A 25315-nucleotide genomic window follows, 5' to 3' on the forward strand; every position below is an offset into this window, starting at 1 on the left:
CCTTAGCAAGAAAAGTAAAGCAGGAAGCATCACAATACCAGACATTAAATTATCCTACAGAGCTATAGTAACAAAAATGGCATGGTATTGGCACCAAAACAGACACATAGACCAATGGTACAGAATAGGAAACCCAGGGACAAATCCACATAAATACAGTTATCTCATTCCAGAAAAAGACACCAAGAACATACATTGGTTAAAGATAGCCTCTTTAACAAATGGTGCTGGGAAAACTGGCAATCCATATGTAGCAAAATGAAATTAAACCCCTATCACTTGCCCGGTATAAAACTCAACTCAAAGTGGATCAAGGACTTAGGCACTAGATTGAGACCCTGTGCCTAATGGAGGAAAAAGTAGACCCAAATCTCCATCATGTCAGCTTAGGAAATCACTTCCTTAACAAGACTCTTAAAGCACAAGAAGTAAAATCAAGAATCAATAAATGGAATGAAATCAAACTAAAAAGCTTTTCCACAGCAAAGGAAACAATCAAGAACGTGAAGAGAGAGCCTACAGAATGGGAGAAGATCTTTACCATATGCACCTCAGATAAAGCATTAATCTCCAGGATATATAAAGAACTCAAAAAAACTCAACACAAAAAAAAAGCAAAACAAAAAACCCAATCAATAAATGGGCTAAGAAACTGAACAGGAACTTCACAGAAGAAATACAGTCAATCAACAGATATATGAAAAAGTGTTCAACATCTCTAGCAATGGGAGAAATGAAATCAAAACTACACTAAGATTTCATCCTGTCAGAATGGCAATCATCAAGAATACAAGCAACAATAAATGTTGTTGAGGATGTGGGGAAAAGGTTCACTCCTACATTGCTGGTGGGATTACAAATTAGTGCAACCACTATGGAAAGCAGTATGGAGATTCCTCAGAAAACTAGGAATGGCACCACCATTTGACCCAGCTATCCTACTCCTAGGTTTATATCCAAAGGACTTAAAATCAGCACATATAGTGACACAGCCACATCAGTGTTTATAGCAGCTCAATTCACAATAGCTAAGCTATGGAACCAACCTAGATACCCTTCAACAGATGAATGGATAAAGAAAATGTGGTATATATACACAATGGAATATTTACTCAATCTTAAAGAAGAATGAAATGATGGCATTTGCTGGTAAGGAGATGGAGCTGGAGATTATCACACTAAGCAAAATAAGCCAATAAAAAGAACCAAAGGCCAAATGTTTTCTCTGATAGGTGGATGCCAATTCATAAGAGGATGGCTAGGGAAAAATAGAGGGACTTTGGCTTAGAGAAGGGGAGTGAAGGGAGGGGAGTTAATATGGGGTAGGAAGGATGCTAGAATGGATCGGACATTACCCTATGTGCATTTATGATTACATGACCATGGTAACTCTACATGATGTACAACACGAAGAATGAGATGTTAAACTCCATTTATGTATGACGTGTCAAAGTGCATTCTACTGTCATGTGAAACTAACTAGAACAAATAAAATAAACAAATTTTAAAAATGTGTAAAACCTGAGGCTCACTATCTTTTAAGTGTTACCACTATCTACACATGGGATCTCCCAAAGTGGAATGTCATAAACATGAGGACCCTTTTGGACCTGCAAGACTACCTCATAGAGTAATTTGCTCATGGTAGACATTAAGAAAAGACTTCTTCAATGAAAAGCTCATTAGAGGCTTAACCCCTAAGCAACAGAAGTTAGAGTGTCTGTCATCTAAGGCCATGTGGTACTTGTAGTCCGCTGTGCTATTCATCTATTTAGTCTCCAAATTTTTACAAAAATTATTTATTTAGAATAGACACATCTTAATACACACACCTTGGTATTTGGAGGTACCACGTGGGTGGGCATTTCCATGGTCTTTGCTTATGTTCTTGTGTGTGGAAAGACCAGATGTCAGAACAATAGCTCATTGTATGACCTGGTAGCATTTCCTAGCATTGGAGCTATTGGTATCCACAGAGCTGCGGGCCTTTGGCCTCATGAGACAACCATTGTCTGAGCTCAAAGGCTCATCCCTGGCTCCTCAGAGAGCGGTCACATTCAGAGCATTCACTGCATGCACTCCAAAGACTTGGGCTGATCCTAACAAATATCAAGTCTTCAAGGAGATAGAAGTACTCTGTTGAAGGAATCGGTCACATCCTTGGTTATTCCATCTCTCCGCCAGCCCCTGAATTTTGTGACATGGATATTCTGAATTTATTACTAAATAAATATTTATTGTGTGTCAGGCCCTGTGCAGAGTACAGGGTTTTAAGAAAATTATTTCTACCCCAAGGTATTCACCCTGGAGAGAAGGAGACAGATGAATGCACAGATCATTGCCAAACCATACTTGAATACTGTGTTGGGAGTTACCTAGAGCATAAAAAGGCCTATGGTTCAATGCATCGACTTTGAGATTAGAAATTCTGATTTCAAAGCCCAGTTCCTGAAATCTGGGCCCAGTTATTTAACCTTTTCAAACCCAAGTCTTTCTATTTGTAAAGGGGGGATAAAAAGGAATGTATTTTGTTGACCTGTCAGAAAGATTAAATGAGATAATCCATGATAAACCCTAATCCCAGAGTCTGGCAAACCATAAGCACTCAATAATTGGTGGCCATTTTTAACATCTTTATAAGCTTCCCATAAAGAGGCAGATATGATAGAAACATAAAAGAAGGAGACCTAACCCATTTTACTTTTTCTACCTTGTGTTCAGAGAAAAGTTAGCTACCTGTTCCAGCCTGGGCTTGCAATAAACATTATCAACTGCTAATCTTCTCAAATCAAAATGCAATCCTATACGGGTGCCATGGCCCACGCCTGTAGTCCCAGTGGCTCAGGAGGCTGAAGCAGGAGGATGGTGAGTTCAAAGCCAGTCTAGCAACTTAGGGAGGTGCTAAGCAACTCAGTGAGACCCTGTCTTTAAATAAAATACTAAAAAGGGCTGGGGGTGTTGCTCAGTGGTTAAGTGCCTTTGGTTTAATCCCTGGTACCAAAAAAAAAAAAAAAAAAAAAATTGCAATTGCCTTCCAATCCTGGAAAATTTTCACTAAAAGAGAAATTCATCTTCGTGGCTACAGCAAGAGGAAAGAGATGGGCAGAGAAACAAGCAGCATTGAGAAATAGATCATTTATTCATGTGTGGTCCCACCAAAGACCAAGGTTTCTGATGCTTCCTTCCCTGGCTAATTTGTCTACGACCAATGTTGCACTCTATAAGGTGTATTGAACATGGGAAATAAATCCACAGTTAGAAGTCAGAGTGGCCCCGAGTCCCGGCAATCTTAAACAGAAACTGCTATTCACTGCAAAGACAAAAAGGACCCAGGGTGGCAGTGTGGTGACAGTCTCAGAACGTGAAATCAGGCTGCCATTCACTCCCTGTGTGTGACCTGGGGCACGCTCCCTAGACTCTGTGAGCCTCAGTGGACGTCTCATAGACTGCTAAGAGGGTTGCAAAAGACGTAATGTACCCATGACTGTAGACACTAGAGATAAGTATCTGTGCCTTGAACACAGTAATCTGGATAGATTCTTGCTGTCTTACTATTTAAAAAGAAAAAAGAAATCCAGGTCTCTCTGTAGCTAGAACAGACAAAGAATGGACATTTTTCTGACTTTTTCCCTCTAAAGGGAGAGGGACAGAAAAGGATAATTAAGCCTGGCAGATTCTCCCAAGAATCATTGACACAAAGGAGCCAGAAATGGCTTCCACAGAAGCCAATGACCAGCTAGGAGCAAACGATTCCCACTTTCATGGCCGATGTTGGTCCAGGCTAACCAGTGGGGTGGCATCTGGCTCAGAGCTGGGTTTATGGGCATGCAACCACACAGCTGCACCAGTTATAAGGGACCCACATCTGGTTTGTTGCCATCTTGCAATTATTTTTTTTTTTTTCCACATTGCAATTCTTGCTAATGGTATCTCTGAAGGTATGTTCGTAAGTAACATCCAGTGATAATGAAGCATGTGTTTGAGCGGAGGAAAAGAATCTTTCATAGCATTTTTTTTTCATGTGTTTTTACTTTGCACAGGGCCCCAAAGATTACATAGCCTGTCCTGATTAGGCTAGAGGGTCTCCTTATGTCGGCTTCCCTGGGCCAGCTCACTATGTCTAAGTCTGATAGATAATTTGGGTGAACCAAGGCTCGTGGCAGAAAGACAAAAATATTGCTGCAGACCTGGTAGAAAGGAAAAGTGACTTGGTGTCAGGTTGCAGGAGGCTGTCAGGTAACTTCCGGTGGCTTGAATTCTGTCCAGTGGGCAGGACCTCAGTAGCCTTGCATTACCCTGGAGTCTGAGTCACGTTACATTTACCTGCCTAAGGAGCAGAGCATGCTTGGGTGGCAACAGGACTTCAGGCAAAGTGCTCAGCAGGCCAGGAGATCCTTACAAACCAGGCCAAAGACAGTATCATGAGGATACAGGGTGGTATGCCCCCTGGGACACTGGACTTCTGTCACGTGTATGGCGTAGTGTAAAGCTTCTCATTCCAGAACCCTTTTGGCTTCCAGGGGCATGTTTTCTCATCCCCAGGACCCAGTGTGATGAAGGCTCAAAGAGACTGATAGTCTAATTAATCACAAACAATAAATGAATAGTCACTTTGTCATCAATACTGCTGATCACTAGTAAGGCTTATCACTGACAATTATGACAATAATATCAGTAAGAACTATAACTTGCGAATTAAGAGATTTGCCTTTTTCTCCAGTTCGGTCACGATTCCCTGGAATAAAACAGACCTTGCGTTTCTCTTTAGTTTTCTCACCTGTCATAGGGCAGCTGTCGTAATTGCATTTACCTGTGTAGTAGGAATGTCAGTGTCCATCTTGCTTTATTTGTGTGGGGTTCAACACTTAAGACGTGCTGGACAAACATGTATTAGATAGATGACACAAATGTAAATGACACCTGCTTTATTCAAGCACACAGTTAATTTAGGTAAAGAAGGTAGCCAAAATTTGTTGGTTTCTCCACTTGTTCTGAGCCTTTACAACTACTCTGTGAACTGAGCTTATTTTATAGCTGAGGAACTTGAAGTACAGGAATGTTAATTCACTTGTCCCAGATACCCAAGTTTACATTGTAACTAAGCCAAGGTTTGAGCTAAAGATGTCCGGTTCAAAAGCTTGTTATGTGACCTTAGCTAGAACAGAGGTCCCCTTCTCTTAGGGACGTGCTGCAGAATCTGATAAACCATCAGTAGAAGTTTCTGTCTGTACTTGAGCCACTCTGCGGCTGGGCTTGGAACCTGTCTCTCTGTTCAGTCTTGGGCCCGCCTCCGTGTCTGCTCCCAGTTGCCATTGTGACTGTTGTGGTTTCTCATTGGGGCACCTGGCTCCCCACAGTCTGAGGCTCACTTGCTGACTCCCCATAGACACTCTCTGTCTTTTAGTTCAGTCAATGGAATCAACTTGGTGGAGTGCAACAGTGAGACTAGGAGTTAGGTTTCCACAGTTGACACAGGAAGAGATACAAACAACCAACAAGCACAGGGTAAGATATCAAGCTCACTAGTCGCCAAAGAAATACCATGAACCTAATAATGACAAAACAGGGCAGAAGATAGGTGAGGAATGACGCCAGGGTGGGCCAGGAGGAGACCCTTTGATTAGTGCTCTCACACCCAGAAGGAGAAGATAGTCACTGCCTTCCTGGAAAGGTTTTTGGAAACAGGTATCCCAAGACTTGACAGTGTCTATGTATGCGCACAGTTCCTGCGATATCGTAAGAGCTCTGAACGTTTGCTGGTGAATGAAGAGATGTCTCTCTTCTGGGTCTGTATCCCAAAGAAATAATTAGTGATAAAATCAAAAGCTAATATCCAACTGAATTTCAATGAAAGAACCAGGGTTAAAAAGAAAAAAAAACTATAATGTATCCATAGGTGTGATTTATGATGTCATTTAAATAATGTTTTAATAAATATTTTACAATATAGAAATTATTTTAATGAGGGGAAGTGAAAAAGTTCCATATAAAATGTAGCTCTACTCTTTCCTAGTTCTGTAAATGAATATACATTTTGCATCATTTATTCATTCAGCAAACATTTATCACATCTCCTATGTGTCAGGCACTGTGCTGAGTTCTGAGTATTCAATATGCACCAAACATATATGGTCCCTGCAGTCCTAGAGCTTACAGAGTATGCACGGGTTCTGCTATTAAACTATCACACAAGTTAAGCAGACCCAATGATTGCTAGAATGTGAAATGAGAAATTGTTACAGAAAAGCATGGCACTGGAAAGAGACAAATGGCCCTTGGAGAAGCAGAAGAGCAAGGCTTATTTAGCATGGGTACTGGCTCAGCCGAGTCTTCTCCAAAGGCTGAGCACCACCCATTTTTATGGGGAGGGGTACCAGGGATGGAACTCAGGGGCACTTGACCACTGAGCCCCATCCCCAGCCCTTTTTTGTACTTTATTTAGAGACAGGGTCTCACTGAGTTGCTTAGGGCCTTGCTTTTGCTGAGGCTGGCTTTGAACTTGCTATCCTCCTGCCTCAGCCTCCCCGGCTGTTGGGATTACAGGCATGTGACACCACACCCAGTGAGCACCACCCTTTGCTCCCACTATCTTTTATACAGTACAGACTTCCAGGTTTCAAGACTTTCTCATGCAAGGAGCCTGATCCCTCTGCCTTTCTCTGGTTCCTTCCACAGCTGCTGAGCAAGTGTGATTACAGAAGCAAACTAGCAGGTTGCAGCTACTAACAGAGATAAAAAAGAAACATCTTAGGAAGGAATTTATGCTTCAAAATGAAACAGTATGCTAAAGGGTTTCAATCTGGAACCAACTTAGATTGACAGATACACAGACATCCAAGGTGACATGTTGGCTGAGCCTCAGAGAGGTAGCCAAGTGAAGGGTAGGGTAGAGAGAGACATTCCCAACTGAGGGGGCCACACATGTCATGGGCCTGAGGCAGAAGAATCAGAAGCCTGTAAAAATGGAGTGGATAACTGGGAGGTCCTAGTGCAGGTCTGGATTGTAAACCACGTGCAGAGGCATGGAAGGGTTTAGGGCAAGGGCTCAGTGCTCTCTAGCTACCACTCCCAGAAGGTCTCTCTAACTGCAGATACAGAATGAGTGAAGGTGAATTCTCTGTCTGACAATGATGGGAAAATGAAGAGGCACCTATGTGGGGCCTTCAGAGACTCATGGGAGCCAAGCCCCGCACTCCATCCCATTTCCTGGTAAACCAGGCTGAGATGCAGATCCTCACACACAGAGCAGGGATTGTCAGTTCCACATTCTTATCTTTGAACTTTCCATCCCTCTTTCAAGTTAACAGGATAGATCTCCATTCATTCCATTTTGGTGTGGAGGGGTGCTACTGGGGATAGAACCCAGGGGTGCTCCACCACTGAACTAAATCCCTAGTCCTTTTTATTTTTTTATTTTAAGATAGAGTCTCATTACATGGCTGAGGCTGGCCTCTAACCTGTGATACTCCTTTCTCGGCCTCTAGAGTCACTGGAATTACAGGCTGTGTCACCATACCCAGTCACTTGTTTCTTTTTTAAACTCATCTCCAAGTGCCAGTGGAAATGGGGCTCCCACCTCCCCAAAGTCTCATTTACAATGAGACTTTGGCTAAAGTGAAGCCTCATCTCAAAATTTAAAACTTTAGTTTCCAAGGACTAGAGATCCAGAAGATGAAAGAAAGTTTTAATAGATGCCCTGGAATAATGTGTAGCTGTAGCAAATACATGGGGGAAAGTTCTCACCAACTTGATTTCATGCTCATTCCAAGTGATTCCTTACCGTGCTCTGTGAAGACCCTGGAGAGTTTCTAAGTATCTGTCTTTGCCTTTGCCTAATAAGTTAACTAATGCTTTGTCTCTCTGGTAGCTTTGGGGAGGATGGCAGGAGGGTGTGACGGCCATCCTGCATTTACTCAGCCTAAGGAAAGAAGGAAGATTCCACACTGACCTCTCTGATTCTTTGTCCACAGCTGGGGCACCCAGGGTGACTTCTCCACGACCCACGCACTGCCCGCGGTGAAGGTGAAGCTGTTCACAGAGAGCACAGGTGTCCTGGCCTTGGAGGACAAGGAGCTCGGGCGGGTAAGTGCTCCTGTCATAAGAGGTATCCAAAAGAGCTCCACAGAATTGGCGTTCTGGCTGTGTATCCAACACATAGGTCGCCAAGAAGCAGCACTGCCAAGTTCTGAGAGGCCCAGCTTTGGGATTGAAAATCCTAGCCTCTACTCTACATGAGCTGTGTGACCTTGGGCAGGTCCCTCAACCTCTCTGAACCTCAGGTGGTTCTCCTCTATAAACCTGAACTAACAAGAGTATGCATTGGAGAAGATAAAGAAGGGATTCTCAACATCATTGGGCCCAGCCACCCTTTATAAGCAAAAATTTGTAATGCCCTTGACTATCATCATATACAATTCTCAGATTATAGCTATATACTCATTTAACAATGTTAACATTAACATAATGGCATAAAAGCAGGGGAAGGGGGACAAATTAGTAGTAAACAAAAATTCAAAGTGAAGCCAGGTGTGGTGCACACACCTGTAATCCCAGAGGCTCAGGAGGTTGAGGCAGGAGGATCACAAGTTCAAAACCAGCCTCAGCAACTTAGTGAGGCTCTAAGCAACTCAGTGAGAGCCTGTCTCTAAATAAAATACGAAAAGGGCTGGGGATGGGGCTCAGTGGCCAAGAGCCCCTGGGTTTAATTCCCAGTACCTCCCCAAAAAATTTCAAAATGAAAATACTCTAGTCCTTAAGAAGCAGTAGTTTGCTTGACCCCACCTGGAGAGTCACCGTGAAGGTGACAGCTACCAAGTCCACTATGGAGTGGTGCTGAGCACCAGTAAACTGATTGAATGCAGTGGTGAGCAACTCCAGGCAAAATGTCCCTCATTTCGCTGGAAATATGCCAAACGTGCTTTGATTTGAAGTATCGGAGGCAGAATGTAGACTGAGTTTCTTGTAAGCAGTTTTTTCCATCCCTGTTCATATCTGATGGCAGTATTCAAAAGTCAGGTGGGACACAGGCCAGCTCCTCCTTCCAGAGGAGCATCTCACTCCTCCCTGAATGTTGAACAGGCCCCACCCATTCAATGCCAGCCTCATTTATTTTGTCAACCAAACTGTCCTACAATGTTCTGAAACATCCCCAAGAGGTGGTACCAACCCGCTTGGGGACCACTGGGATCCTAGAGACACCTCTCTTTTCATCCTGCCTTTTGATCTGCACCGAGCAGCAGCCAATACTTTCAGATGTTGGATTTGTCACTTGCTGGCTTAATTTGTTCCATCACCCCACATGGCTTCTTCCGAGTCTTCCAGAGGCATAGATGCCTTCCCTGAGTAAATGCCAGTCTCTGGAGAGCCCTCTCCTGACTGCCATCTGCACCACAGCATCCCTCTGCCCACCTTCTCCACCGATGAGACAGAAAGGGGGAACTCAGAAATCTTGGTCTCTGTCTCCCCCAGTGAATTCTAAAAGCTCCTTGGGAATAGGAACGTAAACTATTTTGTTCTCCACCCAATACCCAGTGTGCAGCAGAGAGACTTTCAATGATTTGTTTCTTTGTTTATACTTTCAATGATTTGTTTCTTTGTTATTTTGTATTGGGCTGCCATAACAAAATACCACAGACTGGATGGCTTGACCCAGGGAGATGTAATCTCTCACAGTTCTGGAATCCAGAGCATCCTAAATCAAGAGTCAGGAAGGGGCAGGTGCCGTGGCTCAAGTCTGTCATCCCAACAGCTCTGGAGGCTGAGGCAGGAGGATTGAAGTTTCAAAGCCAGCCTCAGCAACTTATCGAGCTTGTAAGCAACTCAGTGAGGCCCTGTCTCTAAATAAAATACAAAACAGGGCTGGGGGTGGGGCTCAGTGGTTGAGTGCTCCTGGGTTCAATCCCCAGCACCCCCCAAAAAGAGGAAGTTTCTCTTTCTGGGAAGCGTTCATTTTTCTGGATTATAGATGGGCACCTTCTCCCTGTGTGGGAGATGGGACACATCTTCTTTTTATAAATAGGTCACCAATCCTTCAGATTATGACCCCATCCTTATGACCTTGTTGAGCTTTTTTTTTTTTTTTTTTTCTATTGGCACTGGGGATTGAACCCAGGGGCACTTAACCAGTGAGCCTCATCCCCAGGTTTTTTTTTTTTTAAAATATATTTTATTATTTTATTTAGAGACAGAGTCTCACTGAGTTGCTTAGGGCCTCACTATATTGCTAAGGCTGGCTTTGAACTCTCGATCCTCCTGCCTCAGCCTCCCAAGCTGCTGGGATTACAGGCGTGTGCCACTGTGCCCGGCTTCATTTAGCTTCATTTATCTGTATCTCCAGATACAGACATGTTGGTGGTTACATATCTTCAATATATGAAATTTAGGGGAAACGATTTAGGGTTCATTCATATTGGTTGGCTGCATAATCCCTCCTGAAGGCATCCTCTCTGCATCTCTGGTCTATCATCTAGAGAAAGGTGGGCACCCCCAGATGCACGTGGCACACACACCTGGCGGGACCAGCCAGACCTCACTTCCTGTGCTTTCCTTTTCCTTCCCTTTGTGTCTGTGATTTTTCCTTCCTTTCATCTCTAGGTTTTCCCTGGAATCATATTTCTAAAACACAGATCACAGACGGAGGCCAAACAAAAAGTAAATAAGGCTAAGAGCAGAAACAGTGTCCCTCCCCAGAAAGGAGGGGACTGAAAGAAAGGGCTTAGCTGTTTCCTTTGAGCAGTGACAGGTGTTCACTTCTGTCCGTGGGGACACAGAGCGGGAGAAGCAGGCTGTCTTTGTCTTTTCCTTCTCTTTTCTCATGAAGGCAGATGTCAAAAATCAGGAGACTCTCAGGATACAGCCTATGGGTGTTGGCAGAGAGGCATGGAACTGTCCAGTTCAGGGAGACTCCCCTTGGGTCCCCAGATGGGCTGCACAGAACACAGCGTGCCCAGGAAATGGTCTACAAATGCAGCAATACAGGTGATACAGGCACTTTCCTGATTCCCCATCATGTCCTCTCAGGAGAGTTTAAGCCATGAGTTCTTCAAATTCTTTGTAGTATAGATGGGAGAACTGATTCCTGTGGGAGGCGAGGGGCCCCCAGAGCCCCCAGGTCAGGGAGGGGCCTGTGCATCCTCCACGCCCCACAGGCCAGGCTCAGCCCCTCAGGGACCCTTCACAAGTGTGCCCACCGAGGCAGGGACTTCTCCCCAGTCTCACTGGTGCAGAGAAGCACAGGAGTCCCGGGGGGTTAAGTAGCTGACGAGGAATGGAGGCAGCTCAACTCCAGGGCACCTTCCCTACGCCACACTGACACTCTGCAGTGGTGAAGCCCTAGGCTCTGCGGTGGCCGAGGCCACGAGCTTGCCCCGGACCACACGGCCACTTGTTCCTGGATGATTGACACTTGCTTCACGCCTAAGAAACGTCCACCATCTTCATGGGGCTGGCCTGCCTGCCTCCTCCTGCTGGCTGGGCACCCTCTGCCACCGGCACCTGGACAGGTCAGATGAGCCAAGTGCTTCTCCTCCCCAGGGGCTGGCCCTCTGCCTGAAAAACTCTTCCCCACCTCCCAGGCCTTCCAAATCCACACACGATCTCTCTGAGCAAATGCCAGTCCTCGCCGCCATGGACCTTGGGCACCACAGCAGCCCTCTGCCCACATCCTCCACTGGACTGATCCCCAATGAGACCGGGAGGGAGAGCTGACCCCGCTGGACTGAGAAAGCTCCATGGGGAGACAGCAGTGCTGTCTTTTTTTTGAGGGGTGGGATACTAGGGATTGAACTCAGGGACACCCAACCACTGAGCCACATCCCCAGCCCTATTTTGTATTTTATTTAGAGACAGGGTCTCACTGAGTTGCTCAGGGCCTCGCTTATGCTGAGGCTGGCTTTGAACTTACAATCCTCCTGCCTCAGCCTCTGCCTCAGCCTCCAGAGCTGCTGGGATTACAGGCGTGTGCCACCTGTGTGGCATTGCTGTCTTTTTTAGGTGAGGTTACTCTGGGTACCCTATGGGAGAGTGCTTCTGTGTGCTGATTCTATCAAGTGGAAGCAGAATTACATTGCAAATCCAAGTGATCCATTCAACCATTTTTAGTCTGTTTCTTCTTTGCTAACTATTTTAATTGAAGAAATAATCCATGCAGATGGTTTAAAAATAATAAAAATGGATACTAGTGGAAACTAATGATCCCTGTTTTGGTCAGCTTCTTCGCTACTGTCACTAAAGGACCCAACCAGAACAGTTTTAGAGGAGGAAAAGTTTATTTGAAGGCTCACAGTGTCTCTCAGTCCCTAGGCAGCAGACTCCACTCCTCGGGACTCGAGGGGAGGCAGGACATCATGGAGGAAGAGTGTGGTGGAGGGAAGCAGCTCACATGGTGATCAGGAAGCAGAAAGAGACTCCACTCTCCAGAGACAAATAGAGACCCCAAAGCCACGCCCCAATGCCCCCTCCTCCAGCCACACCCACCTGCCTCCAGCCACCACTCAGTTAATCCCATCAGGGGTTCATTCACTGGTTGGGTTAAGGCTCTCACCACCCAGTCATTTCTCCTCTGGACCTTCCTGCACTGTCTTACACATGAACTTTTCTGGGTCATCTCAAATACAAACCATAACAGTTTCTTTCACCTTGACCAGATACCACAATGAAAATGTTTTTTGCAATGAAAATGAAACATTTTTTTTTGCAATTCCTGGCATATTCTTCCCAAAATATTATCTGCACATACATTCATAGCATGTGTGTGTGTGTGCATTCCTCTATTTAAGAACAGAAAGCACAACTGAAAGTTACTTTATAACTACTGCCCTATCCATCAGTTGGAACATCAGCATATTTGGAAATGAGTCCATTGCAACCCATAGTGACCCAGTTCTTTTTTATATGGCTGTATAGTATTCCACTGTGCAGATATATTTCATTCAATACATCTTCTGTTGATGAATTTTTAGATTATTTCATCTTTGGGTGCATAAAGAATGCTTTGGTGTGTAGCCTCAAATTTATTTATTTTTTTCTTGCATATGCCTACAAGATGAATTTCAAAAGAAATATTTTGCTGAACACAATTTGAATTTAACAGTTACTGCCAAATTGTCCATATGCCATTTTATACCTCCACAAAAGGCATGAGAGAGTGCCTGTTTCCCCATACCCAAGCCAACACTGCAATGTTATCAAACTTTTTTTTCCACAAATATGATTGCAGGCCTGCTGTGCCTAATCATTAGTGCCGTGTGCCGAGTAAGCAGGGATAAAAGCAAGCAAAAATCATTAGCCTCTCAGAGCTCACAGGGCATAGGCATAAAATCCAGAAATTTCTGTGCAGTGTGGTAAGTGGGCAGAAGTCAGTCTGAGGAGCAGGGATGCCTTTCCCAGGGCGTGCAAACAGGTAGGGAGAGAGATCCAGGCTCAGCTGTGGAAATCAGCCAGGTGAGGGCCCAGAGTAAAGCAGTCCCCAGCCGGTTCCACTACATGCCCAGGTGACTAGGAGAAGCTGCAGCTGGCTGGGGTGCAGCCTACTGCAGGGGGGCTGTGGTCGCCATACCAGCCACCCCACATCAAAGCCCAGCACACATGGGCCTTGGCTGAGATGACAAAGTGCTTGATTAGCAGCCTGGAACGTGCAGATGAGGTGTCTGATCTGCCCAGGGCTCCCATGCCCCCAGAAGGACCCTCATCACTCAACAGGCCTGACGCTTATACAGGGGCGGTCAAGGGTGGGGACCCAGATGCAAGAGAACCGCAGTGACCTCATCTCTCCACCCACTCTGCAGAAGAGGTCTCCCCAGGGAGTGACCACAGGGAGGGGAAGGAGGTCACTGTGGAGTGACCAGGAATGAGCAGCAGCCATTTGCATCTTAAATGGACACCATATTGCTGGTGGGACACGCGCCCAGGATCCATATGGTGGGAGGCTTGTTAATGAGCTCCGGGTGCCCAGGGCACCGCTCCTGTCCTACTTTGCCAAGCGGGAAGGAGCAGAGAAGCCAGCCAAGGACCTATCCTGCTGCCTGCCTGGGTTGCTCCCACCAGCCCTTCCCTGCCACTCATTACCTCCCAACCTGTCCACTCCTGGGCCAAACTAGCTCAGGACAGGGGGCCAGCTTCACTGGGTCCAGCAGCTCCCTCTTCCCATCTCCAAAAGTGTCAGGACTCCAGATCTGGAATGCATTGTAGGGTGACAGGTGGGCATCCTTAAGGGAAGGGAGAGGTCTTCCCAATGCCATGACACCCCGAGTTCCTCTTCATTTCCATCATTTGTCCTATGACATATTGGCCCGGAGAGGTTTGCTAGTGCCAGTTTTGTGAACTTAGACACTTACACATAGTTGACCAATTAACCCTCACAGAATGATCAAAAGGCCTAAAAAGATCACAAGCAGGGGATTCTGATTTGAAGGTGACACTAGTAATGCAAGTTTAGGAAAAATAAAAAAGATGCCAGAGTCACCACCCAGATTCAGCCTGCAGGGCATGACCAGGGAGGACAAGCTGTCCGTCAGGATGGTATGACAGTATTTAGAAGACTCCCAGAACTATAGGGATTTACTCTATTGGGTTTACACCCAGTGTCATTAACAATGCACCTTGCCCTAAATAGAGATGATCCCTTAAAATATAGCTCACCATAGAACATGGCCACAATGACCAGCAATGATCACTCAGTTCCTGGGGCCTGGTTCCAGGACCCCCTGCAGATACCAGAATCTTTGAATGCTCAGGTCTCCTGTGTAAAATGTGTGCTGCTTGCATATCCCCTACTTTTCATCTGCTTTAAACCATCTATTACTTATATTACCTAATTGTTTTAGTCAGCTTTTTAGCTGCTGTGACTAAAGGATCTGACCAGAACAACTGTAGAGGAGGAAAGGTTTATTTGATGGCTCACAGTTTCAGAGGTCTCAGTCCATAGACAGCAGGCTCCACTAGGCTCCACTCCTCGGGCTCGAGGGGAGGCAGGACATCATGGAGGAAGAGTGTGGTGGAGGGAAGCAGCTCATATGGTGATCAGGAAGCAGAGAGAGACTCCACTCTCCAGAGACAAATAGAGACCCCAAAGCCACGCCCCCAATGCCCCCTCCTCCAGCCACACCCACCTGCCTCCAGCCACCACCCAGTTAATCCCATCAGGGGATTAATTCACTGGTTGGGTTAAGGCTCTCACCACCCAGTCATTTCTCCTCTGAACCTTCTTGCATTATCTCACACTTAAGCTTTTGGGGGACACCTCACATCCACACCATAACACTAATAGAATGTAAATACTATGTAAATAGCTGTTGTTCTATTCTGTAATGTTTAGGGAAGAAAGACAAGAAAAGGTCTGTACCATGTTGAGTGCAGATTTATTTCCCAAACATTTTCAATCTTTAGTTGATTGAATCCATCAAAACGAAACCTAAGGATACAGAAGGCCAAGTGTACTAGAAATTAGGGATTTTTTTTTCTTGATCTCTATCCCATCATTTTAAAATTTCTACATTTGTGTCTATCTTTGATACATCTGATAAGGTAGTATACGAATACAAAGTAAACAATTTTAATGTTAAATGTTGGCATCTGGGTATTGAGCTCATTGCTCAAAAAATATTTCCCTGAAGTTGAGCTTGATCAAACATCTTTGGCAGCCACTGATCTGGAACTCCAGGCCTTCTTCTGTTTCAACCACATCATAAAACACTGGGGAAACTGGAATTTTGTGTTTTGCAAGAAGTTATCAATTTTCTTTCATCATCGAGAGGGAAGTTAATGGAAAAAAGGGTCAGGCCCCAAAGAGAGATGGGTGGAAATATCACACAATGGAAGCACGTTGCCGTGTTTCTGCCCCAGTCCCCTTCTCCGAGCCCTTATTCAGGTCACGGGGAAGGCCATGTGCACCTGTCCTCCAAGCACGGACCATGCTGGCAGGACTGAGCAAAGCTGAGGCTGGACCAGGAAGGCCAGAGTGTCCACTGCTGAGACTTCGAGTCTCTTCTAACCCTCTCCACTGGGGAAAGGAGCCCATGAAAGGAACCTGCTTTCCCTGCACCTGGGGAAAATAGATGCTTTGAAAACAGCCCAAGCCACCTGAACAAAGCTGGGCATGCTGCCATCGCAGGAGACAGAGCCCAGTGTTTGTTGTGCCCATGTTTCCTTAGCGTAGCTCTTCCAGCGACTCCACTCCTCCCCGACTGCATGTTCTGCAGATTCTGTCTGGTTTCTGACAACCAGAGTGAGAAAGTGGATTGCCCAGGTTGTCCACTTCTCTGTCACCTCCAGCCTCTGAGGCAATGAGAACCGAGGTAGGACACCCAGGTCTAAGAGCCGTCTCTGATGTGTGCCTCTGAAAAGCATTTTCCTGGAGCTGATCTCTCACCAAGCTACCTATGCCTCCTTCCAAGCCAGGGCAAAGCTGGATGGTGTGGGACAAGATTGCCAGTCCAGGTGAATTGGGCTGACTGACTTGTGACCCTTAAAAGACCCCTTTCCCTTGTCTACATCTACTTTTTTTTGGCCGGGGGTGGGGGGCAGGATTGAACCCAAGTGGCTGAACCACTGAGACACATCCCCAGCCCTTTTTTATATTTTATTTAGAGACAGGGTCTCATTGAGTTGCTTAGGGCCTTTCTAAGTTGCTTAGGGCCTCACTAATTTGCTGAGGCTGACTTTGAACTCACGATCCTCCTGCCTCAGCCTCCTGAGCCTCTGGGATTACAGGTGTGTGCCACCACACCTGACTTCCTTCTCGCCATCTTAACACTTCTTATCTATTTGATAACATCCTTTCTATTTTCCTCTGTGGGTTTTGAGGAATTTCTCTTCTTGCAAGAGTAAAAGATATCCTAAAGAATGGGAGGGGCTGGGGTGTGGCTCAGTGGCAGAGCACTTGCCTGGCATTCGTGAGGCACTGGGTTTGATCCCCTGCACCACATAAACAAATTAAATAAACAAAATAAAGGTATTGTGTCCATCTACAACTAAAAAAATATTTAAAAAAAGAATGGGGGGGAGAGGGCTTAGTGGTAGAGCACTTGCCTAGCACGTGTTTGATCCTCAGCACCGTATAAAAAAAATGAATATATAATATTCTACAATTAAAATGCACACACACACACAACACACACACACACACACACACACACACACACACACACACATATATATATATATATATATATGGATATATATATATAGAGAGAGAGAATATAGAAGGAAGAAAGGAATGGAGTAGAAGTGGTCTCTAGCTTGACCTCTTTCATTCATCTATATTATTGGATGATGGTAATAACACCATTCTCTGATCAGGGTTTCCTTTGTGTTTTTCAACTTTGGAAAAGCAACAAAAAAATCACAAAAGTCATGATCCTTACTTTTTTTTTTAACAAACTTGGCCAGGAAAAGAGAGAAGGGAGCAAGAGAATGCCCTGTCTGTCTTCAGGCCTGGCCAGCCTCTGTGAGTAGATGACACGTTGGCTGTGGGACCTGGACACGTCACTCCACATCTCAGCAGCAAAGTCTCTGATCCACAAAAACATGCCCATCGTGATGCTTGTATTGTCCCACTAACACATTTGTCCCTTTGTTCCCTACAGGTCATCCTCCATCCCACCCCAAACAGCCCCAAACAGTCTGAGTGGCACAAAATGACAGTCTCCAAAAACTGCCCTGATCAAGACCTCAAAATCAAACTTGCCGTCCGGATGGATAAGCCCCAAAACATGAAGCACTCTGGGTAAGTGTCTCATCCCCATGTGGTCATGTGGGACATGTGTCCACTCCTTTTCCAAGACAGAAATCAAATGAGGGCTAGGCACGTAGCTCAGCAGGAGAGCAGGTGCAGAGCCCTGGCTGGGTTCCATCCCGAGCACTGCAAAAAAAAAAAAAAAAAATGAACAAAACAAATACAAGACTGATCTTCAGAGAACCACATGGAAGGAAGTCAAAAACATTCATGAGAGGTTATTAAAATATTTGACTGGGAAGCCAGGTGCAGTGGTGCATGCCTGTAATTCCAGCAACTCGGGAGGCTGAGGCAGGAGGATCTTGAGTTCAAAGCCAGCCTTAGCAACTTAGGCCCTAAGCAACTTAGTGAGACCCTGTCTCTAAATAGAAAATAAAATAAGAGCTGGGGATGTGGCTCAGTGGTTAAGTGTCCCTGGGTTAAATCCAAAACCAAAAAATTTGACTGTGAAAGTTACTCTGAGCTTCCTCACTTCTGATGATCTCTGTATTGGCTTTTTTGCCATCAACAGAGAATAATTTCCTTCTCTTCCTCTGAGAGGATTTTCAGTACTATTCAAACCCTACAGGAAGCATGCGAAGGGGTCTAGTGTGGGGAGTTCTTCTGGGTCCCATGCCCCTTGTCACACGCCTAGAGCTCATCCAGACTACAAATCACCCACTTGTGTCCCTTGGTCAGCAACTGCCCCAGTGAGCTGGGAGCAGCTGCCATAGCCATGTTGAGGAGGTCAGTTCCCACTGGAACTTTCTGAGGGTTTGCTGCCACATAGAAATGAATGAGCAAAAAAATAATGAAAAATTGTGATTATCTTCATTATCTTAGAGGTTGGAGTGGAATGAATAACTAGGTAAGTTCAAGGAGGACAGAATAGGACAAGAATAGGTAAAATATGGTTTTATTTTACAAAGCCACCAGTGAGCAATGAATTCCTTAAAAACACAGTCAGACCCAAGGTGGCCTACATCAGGGGTGAACAGCCTAAGCTGCGTGAGGAAGTGTTTATTGATGACTGGGCCTATGTTGAGACGTGGCCTATTAAATAAGTTGGGAACAGTTGTGCTGTGTAGTGACCTAGGGACGTTTATCAAGTGCTCTGCAGGGGCTATTGGCCAACCAGCTTTCATTCTGCTTGGCCTTTCTGGACACCAGAAATGTCCCCTTAATTCTTTTCCTTTTTTTTTTTTTAATGAATTCACTTAGGATAGGGCTAGAAGTGGTAACCCCACCATGAAAACTGAGGATTATCTGTTTGTAGTGGAGGCTTGGGGAATTCAGACACCTGAGATCAAGGCTTAACCATGGATTAAAGCAAGTTGAAACAGAAGTTCATGTGGAGTCCAGGAGGGTGTGACCAGAACAGGAAGAGAACATCCCCTTGGAGGAGAGCCCACCACAGAATGCAGTCAGAGAGGAGAGAACAGGGACCTCCCCCTAGGGCCTCCATGTTCTTGGGAGCAACCAAATCCAGAGAGGCCAGGAAAAGATAGCTACCTGCCAATCAGGGCACAGAAGGGTTCAGGTCCAGAAGACTCCAGAGAGAGCAGGGCCACGTGTAACCTGGAGATGTGGAACAGAACAGAACCCAGGCTTCAGTTTGGCCTTGGAGAATTTGCATTGAACTTCCTTGAGACCAGATTATTCCCAGAGCCTGAGATGGGATTATGTCATGAGGAGGATGTGGGGGAGTGGGCCAGGCCCAGAGTATACAGTTGGTCCTTCCTGAGGAACTTCAGCCAGCCTTTCTTCAATCAAATTGGCATCTCAGAAAGCTTTCTTGAGGTCAGCTCTTCTTCTCCCCATCACACTCCTTCCATATATTCCAGAAACATTAATGGCATTTCTCCCTAACACCACTTCCCTTTCAAGAGTCAATATCCTAGTTTCAAGACAAAGGAATTGAGTATTCTGTTCACTTCCTATAGTATTCATTTCCTGTCCACAACGAAAGATCCTGCAACCTTAACAAAACCTGGGTTCATAAAGACTCTGTTATGGTTTAGATATGAGGTGTCCCCCAAAAGTTCATGTGCGAAATAATGTGAGAATGTTTAGAGGCAAAATGATTAGATTGTGATCAGTGGATGAATCCCCATGAATCCCCTCACAGGGGTTAACTGGGTGGTAACTGAAGATGGGTAGGGAGCGGCTGCAGGAGGTGGGTCATTGGGGTGTATATTTTGTCCCTGGTGAGCAAATCAATCTCTCTCTCCCTCTCTCTCCTCCACCTACTTCCCTTCTTGAGTCATGACCTGAGCTGCTTTCCTCCACCACACCTCCCTTCTGCCTCACTTTAGTCTAAGAGCTTTGGAGTTGACCATCCATGAGACCCAAATACACTTCCTCTCCTCTACTTGTTCTTCTCAAGTCTTCTGGTCAAAATGATGAAAAAGCTAACTAAAACGGAGTCTGTAAACATTTGCTAAAGGAACCAGAGTATGAGTGAGCAGGAATGAATGGGAAAGAGAAAAACAAGGAGGAAATGGCAGATGGAAGAGAGAATGGTAGACAAGAGAATAAGAATGTGGATGAGTAGATCTGTCCTCTCAACTGCTTCTTTTTAATTTCCTTAAAAGAATCGGTACCTCACCCTGTAGCCTGGGCCCACTGAAACACTGAACTAGGAGTTTCACAAACACTATTCTCCAAAGCAACACTTGGCATGGGTATTAGTGTCCCCACTGGACAATCCCACTTCCCACATTCTATTTCTTCACAGTGTTGAAAACTGAATTAATCGATCTGGACTTCGGAATTTTTCTGTTGACTCATTTGTAAAAATTAATGTGTTTCAGGCTACCTTGTTGTTCTAAACAACTGAAAAAATATACAGCTTCCTTCTGTCAGATGCCATAACTAATTTGTCTGCCGAGGCCGCCATTTTAAAATGACCAAGAGAGCCTAAAATAGCTCTGAAAGTGAGCAATGAGTTCCTTAAAAACACAATCAGACCCAAGGTGGCCTAAATCAGGGGTGAACACCCTAAGCTGCATGAGGAATGATTCAGGGAAAAATAAAAAATGTTCGTGGACAATATCTTTTTTTCATTTAAGCTTAAAATAGTTTTATTGAGTCCTATTATGTGGGGAAGGGTGATAAAATTATCAAAGCAACATCACAGCTTAGAAAATGAGAGGTGGGGGAATTTTTAAGAAGCATGGCTAAGATTATATATATATATATATATATATATATATATATATATATATATATATATATATATATATAATATCCACTTTAACACATAAGATGAAAATCAGAATTACTGTGAAATATTCCTCGATGAAGTGAAACAGATCCTTGAATGAACCACGGATCCATATAGAATAACCTTATTAAAGATAAAAATGCCAATGAGAAAAATCAACACTGTTTTTTTTCTTTCTTTCTTTTGGTCTTAGAACAGAGGTATCTGGGCACATTTGAGAATTAACAACTTCAAAGTGGCTTTCTAATTTTTCATCTTTTACCTCCAGATGGTGCTTTCAAGTTCCAGAAGTGTCTTCACAGCCACTTTCTCATTTCATCCCTGAGACAGCCTTTACAGGAATTGGGAAAGATTGCCCCCCCATCTTAAGAAAATGGCCCCTCCCTCCACCCACATGCTCAGACCCACCACCTTGGAGTCCTCTTTGACAAGTCTCATTCTTTCTCACCACACGTCTCATCCATCATCCAGTTCTGTTCGCTCCACCCTCAGGATCTTCTAGAGCTCCCCACCCGTCCCCATCTCCTTCTCTGCACTGGGCCCTGCGCCCCCTTCCCCTCTCCCCTTCACTTGAGCTGTTCCCCTGTTCCTTACTTGGCTTGCCTGCACTCTGTTTCTTACTCTGAAGCCATGGTGGTTTAAAAAAAAAATAGGAGCCTGATCCTGGCATCTGAATGCTAGGAAACCTCCCATGAGTCCCCATCTCATTCCAAGTAAGGACCAGCACTGTTACCATGGCTACAAGGCCCCCCATTGCTGACCTTGATCACTACTGCAGCCCCTGGCCTCCTTGGACCTCCCCAAAAAGGTTCCCATCAGGACCCCTGCCCTTCCTGTTTCCCCTGCCTAGGATGTCCCCTTTCCTCCATTCGGACGTCCCTATGGGCTCACCTGGATCTCTGCACATCTCTGCATCTTCTCAGAATGTCCCCTTGGCCCCCTGGGTCATGTCTCCCCTCTCTCCCACCTTTTCTTCCTTTGCTTTTACCAGTGCTCCTGTCCTATCCTACCCTACCCTATCCCTCGTGTTTCTTTGTTCACTAGTTTATTGTCTTCCTTCCTTACTAGGCTGTGAGTTTCTTGTTGGAAGGGACACTTGTCTCCTTTGGTCGCAATACCTCGTACAGGGTTTGATTATCTTGCAAAAGTCTAATTGACTATTGGTTGCATAGAAAAATAAGTGAATGAATGAATCCTCCACTTGACAGATAGAGAAACGGAGGGATAACACGGTAACAGGACTTGCCCAGGTGGGAGTGAGCCTCAGTCCTGGGTCTACATTTGTTTACTCCTCTCAGTTCCATCTTAACCAAGGACTAAATCACAGTGTTCCACGTGGCTCTGCTTTGGGTTCATTCAAAGAACCACAGTCCACCACCCAAGAGTCAGTCACAGATATTCTGATTTTCCATCTACGTGCTAGCAAGCCTCAAAGGAGACAGAGTATAGAGCCCTCCATCGTTAAGATCCCCCTTTCCTCTTCTGTTTTCCTAACTGTGCCTCTGCTCTAGGATTCTTTGTCCTTCAAAACCATCCCGGTCCTTTGTCCTCCCCGTGGGTCTCCGGGACACCAGGACTGCTGGCAAGAGACACTCAAACCAGACTACCTGGATTTTCAGGATTCGATTTTATCTCCCTGGTTAACTTCCTAACTCTAAATGCCATACCAAATGGTTTTTACCTTGTTGTCCACATATTCTATATTCTTCCTGATTTTCTAGCAATTCTTGAGAGAAGGCTATCAAAATCTCTGACTGTGATTGTGGATTCTTGTGTTTTTTTTTTTCCTTCTGGCCACCCTGTTCATTTTTGTTCCATGCATTTTGGAGCTTGGCTATTTGATGCCTGAGCATTTAAATGATTATTTCTTCTTGATGAATTGACCTCTTTATCATTATGAAATGGTCTTCTCCATCCCTGGCAACACCCTCTCTTAAATTTACTTTGTGGGACAGGTGGAAGTGGAAGTTAGGTTTCCAAAATCTAACTTTAGCATGGGGAATCCTTTTTTATCTTTTGCTTTTTGTTTTCTGTCTTTAGAGTTCAAATGTGTCTCTCTCGTAGGCAGTATAGAGTTGGGTCTAGCTTTTTAAACCTTATCTGAATCTCCGGATCTTATGACTGATATATTTAGCCTATTTATATTACATGTGATTACTGACATGGTTTAAATTTATCAGTTTGCTATTTGTCATCTTGCTATTTGTTTTCTTTGTCCCATCGGATCTTGTTTTCTCCCACCCCCACCCCCTTTTCTACTTCCTTTTGAAATAAATGAATAATTTCAAGATTCTATCTTACTTTCTTTATTGTGCTATTATTTCTCAATGCCAATCAGGTCAAAAGTGCCCAGAATGGAATCTTTGGCACCACCACTTCCTAGCTCTAGGCAAGTTGCTGAACTTCTCTGAGCTTCCTTTTGCTCAGCATAATATGGAGGTAGCATGGTGCTTATCTCATGAGTTGTGGTAAGGATTAAATGAGTTACTCCATATTGGGCACCTTGAGCAAGGTTTGATGCATGGTAAGGGCTGGAGCCACACAAGAGTGGTTGGTGGTAGTGGAAGCTGTCATCTGTGTTGTTTGTCCTATCCCTTTGCACTCTCTTCCCCAACCCATTCTTCTTCCTGCTGGGCAGCTGCCCCACTAGTGAGGCACCTACAGCCTCCCGACCCTCCCTCTTCTCCTGCACTCCCATAAATGAGCAGGAAGCATCCCAAGTGAGTTTCTGTCTCACTGTGACCTCTCTCCTTAAAAGAAATTCTCATAAGCAATTTCTAACAAAGAGCAATGATCAAGAGATCTGTTATATGACATGGTCACTTTGGTTAATAATCACATATGGTACACTTGAAAATCACTGAGAGTATTTTGTAAGTATTCCCACTATTAAAAAATGATGATTATGTGAAATAATCACAAATTAATCTAACTTAGCCATTCCACAATGTGTACCTATTTCAAAACATCTGGGTATATATACCACATATAGATATAGATATAGATATAGATATAATTTGTATATCAAGTAAAAATAAATCTAAAAGATTAAATCATGAAGTCATAAAGAAGAAAAGAAAGCCAGACATGGTGGCCCACACCTGTAATCCCAGCAGCCTGGGGGGCTGAGGCAGGAGGATCACGATTTCAAAGCCAGTCTTGGCAAAAGCAAGTCCCTAAGCAACTCAGTAAGACCCTGTCTCTAAATAAAATACCAAATAGGGCTGGGGATGTGGCTCAGTGGTTGAGTGGCCCTGAGTTCAACCCCCCACTACCCACCCCCTGCAAAAAAAAATGAAAAAAGAAAAATGAAAGACCCTTTCTCAAAAGCCCCTATGATGCTCCAGGCACTATGGTGGCACAGGGACATGGTGACAGCAAATGCAGCCATTCCTCCCTCAAGGCCAGGCCACACTCTCCACCCAGACCAGAAGAGCACCAATGCCAGCGACTTTTGACTTCAGGTCCCCTCACGATGAAATGTTGGCCCATCTCTGGTTTCCATGTCCCCTTCAGCCATCCTGACCTGCATAAGTGCCAGAAGCAGATGATTCTGGGAAATGTCCTTTCCCTGCACTTAATGATGCTCATGCCAAAAAATCCTAAAAGAACACGCACCATAAGCCATTTTCTCCATGAGTAGTTACTAAGCACCCACCACGTGCGAGGTGGTTGCTAAGCACAGTAGATTCTTAATGAGCAGATCTATGCTGCCATATGAAGTTCACAAACGCCACACAAACCAAGACTGTCCGTGTGTGTGTGTGTGTGTGTGTGTGTGTGTGTGTGTATGTATGTATATAAATAAAAAGTTACAAGCATCACCACGGTGCTTCCCTGACACATTGCTCCAGGGCAGAGGGACACTGAGGACAGGGTAATCCTTCATCACTCAGTGACTTTGGGGGATTCAAAACTCTAGGATATAAGTTCAACCCAAACCCGTTTTCCTCTTCTCTTTTTAGTCCTCGCTAGCTCCCTCTCACATAGCTCAGATACCCTCGGCAAATGACAGAGATGCCAATGACACACTGGCATGGCTTTCATAAGATGCTACAAGAAAAGGATAGATTGGAATTGGGGTGTAAAATATGACTCAGAGCTCTAAAACCAAACCTTGCTTGATTTCCCAACAGATGTACACCCAAAAGCCGAATATAAATTCAAATAAGGAGTCCCAAAGTGAACCCTTTATAAAATTGATAGCTCTGTGCTCTTTCTACCACGGCTACCATTTCTGCTGCTATGAACATGAGCATAGCAACAGGAAAGACTGACATCTCTGGGATCTCACTGCACTAAACCCTGGACTCACATAAACTCCATAAATCTTCTCAACCAACCTGTGATACTGTGTGTTGTGTTATTCCCATTTTACA

General features: G+C 44.8%; 1 protein-coding gene across 1 annotated transcript in view; it reads left to right on the top strand.

Moving 5' to 3' along the window:
- LOC139706379 (calcium-dependent secretion activator 1-like) overlaps positions 1-25315 on the top strand; it is a 196913-nt gene that overhangs the window by 60269 nt on the left and 111329 nt on the right. Inside the window, 2 exon segments of the mRNA XM_071614040.1 lie at positions 7971-8082; positions 17583-17722. Of these exon segments, the coding sequence (XP_071470141.1) occupies positions 7971-8082; positions 17583-17722 (252 nt within the window).

Source organism: Marmota flaviventris, chromosome 1, assembly GCF_047511675.1.
Source record: "Marmota flaviventris isolate mMarFla1 chromosome 1, mMarFla1.hap1, whole genome shotgun sequence".
Classification (NCBI taxonomy): domain Eukaryota; kingdom Metazoa; phylum Chordata; class Mammalia; order Rodentia; family Sciuridae; genus Marmota; species Marmota flaviventris.